Consider the following 14781-nt stretch of genomic DNA (forward strand, 5'->3'; position numbering starts at 1 on the left):
TTCATTCTGCTTCATAGAGTTCCTGTGGAGGTGCCCAGGCACAGGAAATGAACCCTTGAGTGGTACCAAGCACCAAACCTGGAAACTGTTGTATATGGAAGCCCTGTGACCTCCCCCCCCCCGGGAATAGGCCAATGTTATGAGATTACTCTTCTTTTGGCTCTTGTAAAGATCCCACAGCTTCATATTTTCCAGGTTCCATCAAAACTTGGCTCTTCACTGTAAAACATATCAATAGCTGTTTAGGTCATACGCAGGTGTTTTCAGCCTCGTGGGGTATTTCTTTGGATGGCGTGGAGTGTCTGCCTGGGCTGAGACATTCTGAGGAGCAGGTGATTTGGTGCAATATAAAAAATCGTAATATGAGACTAAGTTTTGTCTCAGCCTTTTAGCAGGTCTGAGAACCTGACAGCAACTCATGCACCTCATAGGCAAATGGGAGCAATACAACTTTGAGGGGAACCAGGCTATCATTTGTATTTCCAACTCTAACTCCCTGGTCCCCTTTTACTCACTGGTAAGACATTGAGGGATGGGAGAAACGCTGGATAATGCCTCGCCTTGGTCCACCGGAACATTCCACATGTTTCATGCTGCTGTGGGTGTAGTGATGAGAATGCCACAGGGTTTTTGTATACACCATCCAAGGCCGTGCTTAATTTGAGCCGGTGGTTTCCGGTGGAGCCCACAGGGACTCCTTTTTCGGATACCAGCGCTTAGTTTTCATTATCAGATTTTGATCCAGAACAAGAGAGAGAAAGGCAAACAAAGGGGCAAAGATGGAGGAAGAGAGAGATAGAAAAATAGTGCCAAAGGGAGAAAGTAGGGGAGAAAAAGAAACTACAACTTCGTGGTAAAAGGGCAGGACATGTAAGGTAATGGATGAAAGAGGCATGACGTGCAATCAGGACTAGGAGGCCTCAATATTCTGCAAGCCTGACATTCAGCATCTCTGGCTACATGCTACTGAGGAATAATTTGGGCACCAACACATATTATTTAAAAATTACACACTGATGTGAGGTTACCAGCAAGTGTTTTTTTTTGTTAAAATGTTTCACACGTCTGACATAAGACTGCTCCGGGGACTATAGATGGCAACATGACCAATATCAATATTTAATGAACTTTTCTCGTGTTATGTGGCAGCTGTGACATCTCACATGGCTCAGCAATGGGCTGATTTAGTGATCTATCTATTGCTTTATGAAAGCTCATCCTTTCAGAATCGTGTTCTGAGAAAGTAAAAGCACTTCATTTTTCTCAGCTACATCAGAAAATTCCCTGAAGTATTTTTATGAACTCTGATGAGTTGCATCTAAGACAATATAAGCCATCAATAATATGTAGCATAAAAACGCACATGGCCGCAAGTAAAAACACATCATAGACTAATGCAAATGTAATTTTCTCTACTCCCACGTACCACCTACATGTAGTAAGGCCTCCAGATTGGGCCTTACTCCCTTATCCTGGTTGGAAAACAGAAGGAGGCAAAACCTGTGCAGAATAACAGGAGTGGCACGTTGTGCAGGTTTTGTGACTATGGGCCATATGTACTAAAGCATTTTCCTATAGACACAGAATGGGTAAAATCCTTTGGTACATCTGTCCCTATATCCTTAGTAGCAAATCATGATCTGCTGACCCTCATCAACCACAGGCTCATTTTCTGTATGCCACCCTCCTTTATTGCAGGGTACACAAAATGGCTGCTTGTTGAATGTGGAATTCTGTATGAAAAAATAACTTTCAGGAGTGGGAGTCAATTCTGGGTAACATGTGTATAAACTCATGGGGGATCACACATGCCACTTTGCAGTGCATCTGAGCTCCTGGAGATGTCGAGAGCAGAACTAGGCTCTAAACTCTGGATATTTTAGTCCATCTGTTGTGAGGCCTTCCAGGCTATCCACTTTGGGCTTCCAGTCACTTCCATAATGAAACATTTAAAGGCCTATGGGTATGAACGCAGCATGGTTGTGAGGTGAAGACAGGACCTCTGGCTTTACCCAGCACACAACTCTGCATCAGTAAATAACTTGCCTTGCAAATGATGATGAATTTGGCTGCCATGACTCCTCTGCTAAGAAACTGTCTCAACCTTATGTCAGTGTGCAGCAGTCTTTAAGAACACCACCCACCTGGACAAGGAGGAGCTGCCTGGTGCCCAGACCCAACACTGGGGTTGATGGTCTTATGTGAATAGTACATGGCCATTTACTGTTTTTCATCTGACTCAGTTGTATATTGTCACCCCGTAGATTTAGGCCACTTCATCCACTGGAGGGGAGAAAAGGTGATGCTCCAGGAGAATAGACGCTAGTGGAAAAGGATGGAGTTAAGGGCTGCCTGTTTCGCTCTTGGGTTAACCTTTGGTTTCGACCCATCCTTTGTGGGATCCTTCCAAGACAGGGCCTCTTCAGGAGATAATTCTTTAATGGTTCTAAAGCAACACCCTCTCTAGAGGCCTCTTCTCCCTTAAACCGTCTGTATCTCATTCCGCCATCTTCACTTGGACATTCCACCACTGGCAGATTCATACAGACCTTTTTCTCAACCCAAGTATTGCCACTTTACCTGACGGTACTGGAAGAAAGGACACACAGGGTCCAAAAAACACCCCTTGCAGCTGCGGAAACAACCCCCTTCTGGCTGTGAGTAGTACCTTCTAAGGAAATCAACATAAGAATGCATCAGAGAACTGACCCTCAACCTCATAATAAAAACAAACATAAAGCTGACCCAGCCACTGCTCTCAATCACCCTCACTCTGTAGGAAGGAATCTTCTACATGACCTACAATCACATAAGTTTCAATATATAACTGGAAGTCCTTGCAAGCACCAACGAGAACTTGAGCCAATTCTTGTTGATTTTTCTACTCGAGTAGCGCAGTGCATGGTGCCGTTCGCGCTGATTTTTCAGAGCTGCTCATGCTACCAGTGCTAAATTGCAAAGCAAGCGGCCTATTGTCCACCCATTGGCAGAACTCTGTGGATTCTAGCAAAGTTCTTATGTAACCAGTGAAACTACGAGAGCTCCGCCTACCCCTAGTCATGATTGATGGAAGTTAGAGTGTGAAACCACACCTCCCCTTGATAGGTTGTAATTGCTCCAGATCCCATCTAAAGTTCATGACTCCCCATCTCCACTTTTTAATATGAACTAACAGATCACCCTTTTAACACTGGACTGGCAGTGAGCGCTTGCTTGTTCACAATAGCTTCTCGCTGTGGTGCACTCTCTCAGGCACTGTCTGCACCATTCAAATCAGTGAGCTAAGTCACAGCAGTACGTGATGATTGCATGTAGCTAAGTGCAGGAAGTGGCCACAAACTGCCTGCTGGTGCTGTATAAAACACCTGAAATTGTTACATAAATAAGCATAGCACACAATTTGTTGTTTTATTGATAAAGTAACTCGGTTGCTATGTTAAACTATCACTACCCTCAAAAGTGGGACAGACAAGGCTTGTTTCCCAAGACACGCTCCTTAAAGAGGTTCCGCACCAGGGTGACGCTGTAGGTGATACACTGCATGGGTGTGCAGTGTCACCGTAGAAGTCTCTGTAATCCTGGCCTGCGCTGTGAAACTTGCTATGCCTGCATTATGAGACGAGACGTGTCTGCGGTTGACTGGTGTGTGGATATGCATAGGCCGTGGGCCCATGCTCCACATGGCCAAGAGTCAGCCACCTTGCTACGACCACCAGAAGGGCAACACTGATAGGTCCCACATTTTCCGTGGGCAAGACCAGTGCCACAGCAGCTGAGTAGACAGGCAGAGAGCCCTGAGAAGTTCTGAGACCAGCTGCTTGTGTAACTGCCTGAATCACTTCAGCAGGGAGCTGACTAACTGCTATGTATTTATTTAAATGAGGTATGAACTTTCACTTTCATAAAATGCATTTTTTAAAAATTGCGATTATTTTTGTATATTAGATTCTATCACTGCTAGGAGTGGCCTTTATTGGAAGTGATAGTGTTTATACTTTAACTTATAACCTTGCTGAACCACCTTCCTTCTGCCCTGATCACAGTGTCTTTAGTAATCCAAGAGGCAAGTCAGTTCCCTCGTGCCTCCCAACAGCAAATGGAAGTGATGGCGAGCAGGGGCCACCGGGACAAGTAGTTTTTGCCCAGGGCCCCACAAAACCTTCTGCCTGGCCTATAAACTACATAGCAACAGCCTCACTGCAGCCTGGAAGCTGGGCCTCTGCCAAGGGAGCACTCCTCCTCAGACTGCAGGATTTTACTGTGGAGCCACCAGTCATTCATTGCAGCGCGGGATAAAAGCCAGCAACTGGTTGCCCATTCAATATGTTTGGTATACAGACATAAAAGGGCCTATATTGGCCCAGGCCAATAACCTGAGAGCTGCAAAGAACATTCAGACAAACTGCTGCACAAACCTGTGCTGAAGGACGGGACCGGGGCTTGAGGGCACAACTTTTGATGCAGGAGAAAAGCTTACTGAATGCCTTTGGAGTAGGGCCTGTTTTTTTTAAATACTAAGACGTTTTTTGTGTGCAATAAATACTACCTAGATCTTTTTCTGAGTGTAGTGGTAGTCGGGTTCACCTCAGCAGGCCCTTAGTTGACAAATCTAAATACGGGCTTTCTCCGTCCCAGCTGACGGTGAGACCCTTCTCAGGAATGGGCAATTGCTCTGTTTCCAGTAGGTAAAGCAGCATCATAGGTGAAGTGTATATATATATATATAGAGAGAGAGAGAGATAGATGGATGGACGGGCACCCAGAGAAATGATGGATTAAAGGAGGCACATGGATAAATGTGTGGCTGGATGAGCAGGTGAGTATGTAGATAGGTTGATTCCCGGACAGATAGCAACAGCTAGCATTAGACAGATATGCAGACTGAATGAGAACACCAGACTGATAGAGCAGACAGTTGGAGCAACAGAGTAATAGCCAGCTAGAGAGAGTAAAGAACAAGTAGGGAGAAAACTAAACAGCACCAAAGGTAGGGCAACAGACATATGGATAGTCAGACGGTTAGTAAGACAGACCACACACGCGCATCATGCCTGCACAGCCTCAGCACCAGTCATTCGTTTACTTCTCTCAGAGAGTGGGGGGCGGGGGCTACCTGACATGCTCATTTACAGAAATGTATGGATGGATGAAAAATCATTTGCTCACATTTGTCCAGATGTTTTCTGGTCCTGATTTGAATTTGATTGCCCTGTTCCGCTGGATCCAAAGATATTAATGTCCCAGGGCTTTAATTGCTTGCAGGCCTTTGCGAGGGCTTTGAAGAGCTCACATTTCTGAATCATTAGCATTTCTTCGCTATATTCAGAGTTTCCCTTTCTGCCGCAGTGTAGTGAATGAGACATGTTTCGGGGACCCTTGCCAGGGTCTCCATAACACCTTGAACCCACATGATTTTCAGATTACTTTTCAAACACCCTGTCAGCTCGTGATGGAAAGAGGACTTCTAGAGGGCACCACCCCTTCTTCACCTCTCTCCACTTCTTGTGCCTCCTGTGCTTTGAAGAAAACCACTTTGTGGAAGGAGAAGTGGCGTCCAGTCTGACTCATGACGTCAGCCGCCTTGTCTTCCTTCCTGAAAGTACCACGAAATATTATACAGCTTAAGTGAGCCCCAGGACCAACGCTTGAAAACCAGAATTGGAATGCAGTGACCGACTCCTAAAGCTTATATATATGTACTTCATCTAGAAATGTTGGAAATTGATTTTTATTTGAAAATAGTTTGCAAATGGAGCTAGAACACGCCTCCCAACCCAGGCAACAAACTAAGCTAAATGAATGACCTCGTGGACATTGGTAAGAAATATTCACGGGCAAATAGGGCAGCTTAATTAACTATAGTAAACACCCTTGACCCCAGTGACATGCAGGTTTGGTTCTAGAAAAGGGCAACTAATCTATCTATCTATCTATCTATCTATCTATCTATCTATCTATCTATCTATCTATCTATCTATCTATCTATCTATCGTTGTTTATATGTATCCATTGTTCTTTGTCCCTCGTATATCTTAAACTATGCATTTCCTGATTATCTGACAACTAATACCTACCTATTGTGACTGAGAAGCATGTGGGAGCACGGGAATTGCAGGGAAATGTAAGCAACTGATTTACAATCTAGAAACAGGTCTAAATGTTATTCACCTTATCGGTGGTCGTTGATTGTCTTTCATTAAACAATTTTCCCATCTTCTAATTTTTGGAATACTTTCTTTTTGGTGGAGGTGAAGGGTAGGAAGCACCATTTTTTCTAAATCCCAAAACACGCAGTGTTGTTTTTGTCTGAACATCTCTTATGTCCCACCTCCAAAGAGTGCCTTGTTTTTTATGTCAAGAACTGTTTCAGGAAGTCAGACGACCACAGGCGGTATCCTTAAATGACGTGGGAAAATTAAGGTTCCTTTAAGATTTGCAGATCCTAGTGTTCAGCTGCAGAAATCTCTAAGTTAACAGCAAGAAAAATGTCAAAGTGAAACATTTAATGCGTGCATGGTGCAATTTAATGAAAGCCTCTTCTCATTTTTAATGTGTTATCTTAATGTATTTATTGCTCAAAGTCCCTCAGCTGGTGGAAATTCCAATTGACAAATTTCATGTAGGTTCTGTGGCGTTGAACTACATATGATCAGCAGGATAAATAGTGAATATTCTTCATGATAAAATGCTTGCAGGTACAAAGTAGCCCGGGCACACACAGAGATGTAACTAGCAATAACTGGAACTATCTCAATCTCAAATCTTTAAATATAGAAAAAGAGTGTACGCCCTGAGGCATCTGTAACCATTTATGGTTCTCCAGTTGGACCGTTCTTACCCACTGGTAGGGTTCCAGCGAAACAGCGTTCCAGGGGTGAGGATTCAGCTTTAATTGAGTTTTTGGAGTACTTGACATAACTGAGAGATGATAGTTATATGGAATTATAGAAAGGTAACAGTGAGTTACGAGGCTGTTTCTCACCAAGGAGAGTGAAGATAGTGTTGTCTGTGATGCCACTCAGAACCCTGGGTTATAAATATCTCTGTAATTCACTTTTTTACTCATTTATGATTTTATGTTATATATCCCTCCCCCCCCCCCCCCCCCCCCCCCAATGTATCTGCCTCTGCTTCAAACTGCTATGCAGGGGTAGAGGAGTAATGGAGGAGCCATACATGACATGGCACCTCCTCCCTGTCCCAAACGTTAACTCAATACCTGACCTCCTGTCCCCCACCCCACCGCCCTCTGTGCAAGCTCCCTGCATTCCAAGCTGCTCTGACAGGCTCCCATAAAGCCCAGCCAGACCAGCCTGGAATTCCTTTGAATTTCTTTAGGAGGTAGCAGCTGTGAGTTATGAGATCTGTAACCCACCACTGCAGAGACGCAGCAGTGAATGATCAGATTTAGAATCTGACATTCACACTGATGGCTCTCAGTTAGAGCCCCACATAGTGACAGCAAGCCCCCAAAGAGGTTCCTCTGTTAGGGTTGCCACCTTACTCCGCGTCACTGGCACGTCACCTTTCCAGTTCCAGCCTAATGCATTATGTGTTCTGTAGTCCTAGTTTGTTTCCATTGAACCAATAGCACTGACACAACCACTTGGTGAAACTGATTTACAGAACAAAATACAAAACAGGAGTGAGATTGTGGTATCCCCGTGCCATGGAGTCAGCAGCCCCAACATTACTATGTTGTCCCTCCAGGAATGAATGCTTTCTCCCCTAACTCTTTCTGGACCAGTAGTGAAAAGGAATTTGCAAAGCTGTAGCGATACATTGCAAATACATTTCAAACATTTTGTGCACCAAAGCAAATATAAAAGTACTGGAATGCACTATGTACAAAAGCAAAACAATATTCTGTGGTTATGACCATTCTACGATTTTTTTATTTTCTGCAGGCAGCTTTGCAAAGAGTTCACAGATCTGCTGGCCCAGGACAGGACGCCCATAGGCAACAGCAGGCCCACCCCCATTCTGGACCCGGGGATCCAGAGCTGCCTGACGCACTTCAGCCTCATCACACACGGGTTTGGGGCGCCGGCCATCTGCGCCGCTTTCACGGCCCTCCAGAACTACCTTACAGAGGCGCTCAAAGGGATGGACAAGATGTTCTTGAACAACAATTCCAGCAACAGGCACACTTCCGGGGAAGGAAGTAAAAACGGAGACAAGGAGGAGAAGCACCGGAAATGAAAGCGCTCTCCGCACACTGCCGTTTTAGCTTTAAAATATTTGGACCGGTTTTGGAAAACTTATATTAGAACATTTAATTAAAAAAAATATAAGAAGGAAACTTGTGCCACAAAAAAGATCCCAGGTGCGCAAAGGAGCAAATCTCTTGCAACAAAACTCTTGGAGACGTTTGTCCAGGATTTCTCATCTCTTTCACCTGTTTTGGAATGGAGTAAACACACGAATTTAAAAACAAAACAAAAAGAAGTTAAATCTACAGGAAGAGCTGGGACCAGTACGGTCATTCCTTTGGTTTTATATTTTGCAGTATGAATAGAACATGGGTGTGAGTGCTGGTGTATGTATTTATAAATTGAAAATATAAACGTGTATAAATCTATATGTGCGTATGAACCTTCATACACATATTTATGACACGCATTTCTATAGAAAATGTGTGCATATTTTATGTACACATTTAAATGTGTTTATAAATGTTAAAGTGTGTGTGTGTGTATAAATAGACACACATACACACACAAATAAACATATACCTGTTTGTATGTGTATATATTATATATACACACACACACACACACACACACACACCTATACCCATACGCACAGTCACTAAAAACACATATTATGAAAATATTTCAGCATCTCCTTGAACAGCTTTTCTCCTATTTGGAACTGTGGCTGGTGCATTTGTGGTCCTCTCTTGATTTTTACTATTTGGAACTGTGGCTGCTGCATTTCTAGTCCTCTCTTGATTTCTACTGATCAGCAACACCACCCTCTACTAGCCCCCAGAAGCAGTGTTTACAGCTCCAGGCACTTACTGAGGAAGGCAGGCAGAGGCCTGCTTTTGGCAAAGGGATGTCTCGTTTGTTCGGGGAGAACACGTACAAGTACCCAGTGGCAATCACGTGGAAGAAAGACTTTTCACTTTCATTTGGGAGTTTTTATATTTCCAGCATCGTGTCCATTACCCGATATATTTAATTTGTTACAATGTTGTGTGGTCTGACAATTTTAAAAACTGCAAACAAAAAAAACTTTCTATGGCTGCGTTCTACTGTGGGAATGCAGCAGTTGTTTTGCTTTTCAACTATTTTAGTGTTTGCCCACCTGCTTTTTGAAATTCTTGAACATGATAAAACAATACACCATTAAACTGGTCTGTAGTTCGAGCGGCCTGTCAAAGAAGTTACATTATAAGCATACTTCTTACTTAAATAACTTTTCAAATTGTGATAAATGGAATGCCAGGCTGTGCCATACAGATGCAAATGGTTTGCCTTTCATAAGTGAGAGTGCGAAGATAGGGAATTAATTCTCACACAAGAGGCTAACTACTGGAACATTGGAAGCTGATTTTTATGTCGAGATTTGCATGATCTGTCTGGTCATTGATGATTTGCCTGTCACTTCCGGTCGGGGAAGAACGTGGGTGTTCTTTAATCACATGCAACGTGTGGAAATGTACTGCTGTCTCTACCAAGTGTGGAAATTTGCTGGGATTCTGTCGGGATGCCTGTACCTTAGGCCGCGCCCCATGTCAACTCCAGCCACTGTTCCTTAAAGGGAGAGGGTCATATTTTTGGCCAGTATTTTTGGCTTAATGTGTTAGTACGAGAACATGTGGTCGAGCTTAAATAACTCTCCTCAGCAGATTCTGTTTACTTAACACCAGTTTATTGTGTGTATTATCCAACAGTTTGAGTGATAGCACAATAGAAAGGTAAAGGCTTTCACTGACAAAAGTGCACTGAATTCCTTTTCGTTTTATTTTGAAAACTTTTAGCCCATCAAAAAACTTTCTAGCATCGTCTTCACACTACCTCGGATGAATAAATAATATTAGTAACTTGCTATTTATTGATCTGTGCCCAGTGCTTAATTTGTAAATAGAAACGTGCCGGTGCTCAAAGCTCTCCTCTGAAACACACGGCTGCCCGAGCGCGGAATACCGAGGCAGCGTAATATTGAAGCCACCTTGGGCCTCTTTCATCTATTTACAGATACTCCCTGCCTCCTCAGCTCGCTCTTGCAGCTTTCTGCTCTCTAACTTTGTCACGTTTTTTCATTTTTCTATTTCTCCATCTTTCCCAAACATGTATTTTGCTCGCAGCGAATGCTTTAGGCAGAAGATTAAGCCCCAGCCCGCAAAAATAAGTGCCGGTGCTCAGCACCAGAAACAACAAGCACAAATTAAGCACTGTCTGTGCCCCATTTCTGTCTTTTCTAGATGCTATAAAAACAATTGTTGCCATTCCCCAATTTAATAATCACCGTGTACCCAGTGAACGCTTAGCTCACTGAGCATGATTCCTTTCTTTCAAACTCAGACTCCTTGTTTAGTTGCGGTTCTTTGCCATTATCAGTGCACCAGGGTCTGGGTTGCACACACCGTGCCACTGAGTCAGCAGTTTTACAATAGTAACCAACTTTGCAGCAGCAATCGCACCCTCTGAACAATACGAAACGTCATTTCAGCTGGTAAAATCGTTGTTCTTACACTGATCTGTCAGTGCAAATGTCACATTGCGCTTGCAGGACAGTGCAAATCCTGGTGAGAAAAGTGCCCGCCAACCAGTGCAGAACTGTTCAATCAGAAGTTCAGTACTTGTAGTGTGCCCCTCAAATGACATCTTAAAAATACAAGTGTCCCCAGCCCTATGTGAAGTTAGTTTGAGTCTGATAATGGGTGTTGGTCTCAATGCCCTGATAGTGCACACACAGGGATAGATTTATCAATAATTTACACTGGTTCAAGGCACAAAAAGTGATTGTAGCTGGTGCAAAGTCTTGATTTTTTATTTTTTATTTCCAGTGCAAAACATTATTTGCAATGGAAAGCGTCCCAACAATTTAATTCAAATAGCACTTTCGCTGGGTTTGCGTTACTTAGCATCGGAGGAGTATACCATGGGTGGTACGTTGGTGTTCCAGTGCCACCACCCAGGGCTTTTGATGCAAATCCCTACTTATTTACAGTGGTAGACGTATTTACTAAAATTATTTTCCTTACGCCAGGTCCTAGTAAAGAGATGTTATTTCTCCTAATTGCGTGTGTGCTGCACCTTACGGGCACAGATATCACATAGGAAAAGTTTTAAATTATGTCTAAGAATAGATTTTTTATTTCAATGGTGCCTTTTCAGTACAAATTCTGGTAGATATCACTCGCACTCCTTTGCACTAAGGTGTGTGGGGGGGGGGGGGTGGGAGCTGGGCAGCCTGGAAGAGTGCCAGTGCTGTGGAAGAGAGCCACAGCACAATTTCTTAGAAGATATGGCACTGCCCTGCTTTCTACTCTTAGCATAACTCAGCCTGGCAACTTTGACTGCTGCGTTGCTCTGCAAAATAGTACATTTCTCTCGCGGTTCTGTTCTTCACTGCACTACTACAGTCATCTTGCTATCCTGTAAGACTTCAGTATGCCTCTGTTTGTTAAATAAAGGACTCCAATTTTAATGGAACAAGCTGCACTACCAGGACTACAGAGTAATATACTACAAAAAGCCCCGCAGTGGAGTCAACAGTAACTTACATCTGCCACACAAGGCCATCACAGCAGAGGATGGGCAGGCCCATACCGGTCATGGTTCAGTTTCACTTTCAGTTTAAAGGACTATCCAAAGTGCAGCCAGGGCACGCCTCGTTGTGCTAGACAGTCATACATAGCAAAAGGTAAGCATCACTTAGAATATGAGAAAGGACAAGAAAACTCTTCCTCTCACCAGTTATGAAATGGAAAGAGTCACAGACACATTTATTCTTGCAACATTGAATTAGTCTGGCACAGTTCAGAAATATCCTCTCAAAGCTCTATTAAGAACAAAATACTACTAAGCCACATGCTTTGTCCACTAGTCAGGTGTTATTCCTGCAGTTCCCAGGTGGAAGTGGTCTGTCGACCTTGTACCAAATGGGTACTTGCGTGCATAAAAAGTGGTCCTGTGTTCGTAAAATCTAAATTCTGATTCACCTTATCAGGGTGTGTTGATTTTCATAATCAAATATACCTTACTTCTGTGCAAAAGTGCACTTTTGGAGGACTTTTTCACCTGTGTAAGTCTGTGGAAAGGGAAACTAAAAAAAGGTAAAAAGGGACAAAAGATATTTGTAGGGGGTGGAGAGCGGTGAACAGCCAGGCAAACTCTCATAAGCGCCCCCCCACCCCCAAGGATGGACCCTTGTGGGTATTCACAAAAGTTCTCCACGATGTTCCCCTCTCTGAAGCCACATGGATCAATATTACTCCTGAAAATAGGTTAAAGTGTGCTTTCCATGCTGGGAAGGCGAAGCTATCTCCTCCACGTTTAGTGTCCGCATGGAGGAAGTGGTTTCTCCATAGGGGAAGATATGTTCCCTGCTAAAGGATTTTCCACATAATTAAGAATGGTTCAGTAGGAGTACTCATGGCAAGCTATGTCTTTTTTAAATTCGAATGACATTTTGTAAGCCTTAGAAATGTCTGGAATGTAGTTCAAAATGCATTTGTAAAGCTGCAAGAGTATATGGGGAAAATATGAGTGCATTTTGAACTTTTGAAAAGATGTCTGTGACTCAGTCCTCAGATCACCCCAAAGTAAAGACTGTCTAGCCCTTCTCAACTACAAAAAAGCCTTTAAGGAGCAGCTTCCGGTTTTCAGTTATATTCATATTCAAATATGACCTGATCAGAAGACATGAAAGGCCTAATTTACAAGGAACTGGTGCAATGGAATCGATGCACCAGTTTTCTTCCGCCAGCCCTTGACCCCCTACTGACGCTTCTGTGATGCTAAACTGATGCATTGCTGGAATAGCGTCAAAAAATGACTCTACTCCAGCTATGCGTGGAAGGCTCCCATGTTAAAAAGCCCTGCGTCAGTTTAGCGCCTGCTCTGAGCAAGCATGACATTTTTGATGCAGTGAAGTCGCAGAACGACACAGTGAAATGTATTAAATTTCACTGTGCCGGTTTTGTGTGGCTTTTAACGTGGGAACACCCACCCTGCATAATTATACCTGGTGCAGGTATAATGTGGCTCAGGGCTTTACAAACTGGCACAATGGTCCCATTGCGCCAGTTTATAAATATCAGTGTCAAATGTGCAGTGTCACAAAAATGTGACACTATGGCGGTGCAAGGGGCTTGTAAATAAGCCTCAAAGTTCTTTATTGCATGGTTCAAAACAAGCCATTTAGCGGCGGCCTGTTACACCAGCTTTTTCACCTATATGAATAGTGTCTTCTGTTACTGTCACGTAGGGTGCAGAAAGCTATGCTCATGGGGTCATTTTTAGTTGTGGCCTACAGCCCGCTTTGGTTGTTTTGCCACTCTGTTTTCAAAAAATACAATACAAATATACACATATAGAAAAATAAATAAAGGGTTTTTTGTTCAGCCTTCTTCTTGAGATGTCATTAACATTTTGCTTCGACCCAAAACAGCATCCATCAGTGGGTCAGCCCACTTCAGCCATTGGCTGATTTGCACTATGAGTCATGGCACTTAGCCTGATTGCTTGTGCACAGCTGTCTGTAAAGAAAAACACTTCAGTGCCAGGGCTGGTGGCCCACTCCTTTATTTTTATACGTTTATATTTTCCTTTTTTGTGTGTTTCTGAAGTTCTGCTATTTAACTAAACTCATCTACTTTTAAGAATAGATGGTCAGTCATTGTTCCTGTTTATTGCTGCTTTTATTCTAAGAAAGATGCCATGTGCTAGACTTCATTTTCGCTTTTAATATATCTACTTGCTGCAAAGTAATGCAATTAAAAATGAAAAAGTACCTTTGAGAAACATAATGGAAACCAACCTAGAGTCCAAAAAACTTAGAGAGTCACTTTCCTCACCTGTGCCAATATCTGCTTGATGAAAATGAAATGGAAATTGATTCTATTCCCTTTAAGGCATGTATGGTGGCCATCTTTGTTTATATACCAAACCCTTCCAACAACATTCATTTTCTTAATGTAGCAAACATGATTCAGTGTCAGTTTCATTCAAAATGCGGGTGGGCAAACCATGTTTAAGTTTGTATATATTTATTTATGCTTAATTTAATGGGAAATTGTAAATATGACGAGCAAGTACATGGGGTTATTTATCTGTGAAACTATACCTCTGTGAATGGGTGGAACACGCTTGACCTTAGGTAGTCACCTCTGATTTTTTTCTGTTCTGTTAGAAACAAACTGTTATGGTAATGGGTAGAAATTGGTTCTTGTCCAGTGATGATCTGATTTACATTAATAAAAGATTGTTGTGATTTTGTTGTATTTTCAGCTAAACTTTCTTTATGTTTGTATGCATGCATAAGTGCCTCTCTATGTGTGTGCATGTGTGTAGTGCAAATAGTGAGTGGTAAAGGCAAGACAGGAAATCAAAGTTCTGAATAACATTATCTTTATGCAAATTTGAAGCCCTCTGGAGCTCAGGACAAAGAGAGGAGCGTAGCTTCCACTGGTGCAGCAGGTGCAGTGGCACCCAGAGGCCTGAGTGGTCCTCTGAACACTTATCATTTGATTTTACAATTCAAACAGCAGCCAAGAGGACAATTTCTTTCCTCGCACAAGGGCACTGGCTATGCCACTTGCACAAA

General features: G+C 42.9%; 1 protein-coding gene across 4 annotated transcripts in view; it reads left to right on the forward strand.

The window, feature by feature from the left end:
* TFAP2B (transcription factor AP-2 beta) overlaps positions 1–14458 on the forward strand; it is a 92121-nt gene extending 77663 nt beyond the window's left edge. For all 4 annotated transcript variants that reach the window (XM_069236134.1, XM_069236137.1, XM_069236136.1 and 1 more), the window contains one exon: positions 7908–14458. In XM_069236134.1, the coding sequence (XP_069092235.1) occupies positions 7908–8202 (295 nt within the window). In that variant the 3' untranslated portion in view covers positions 8203–14458. The remainder of the gene's footprint in view (positions 1–7907) is intronic.
* Positions 14459–14781: the final 323 nt, after the last annotated feature.

This window comes from Pleurodeles waltl, chromosome 5 (genome assembly GCF_031143425.1).
Source record: "Pleurodeles waltl isolate 20211129_DDA chromosome 5, aPleWal1.hap1.20221129, whole genome shotgun sequence".
Lineage (NCBI taxonomy): Eukaryota > Metazoa > Chordata > Amphibia > Caudata > Salamandridae > Pleurodeles > Pleurodeles waltl.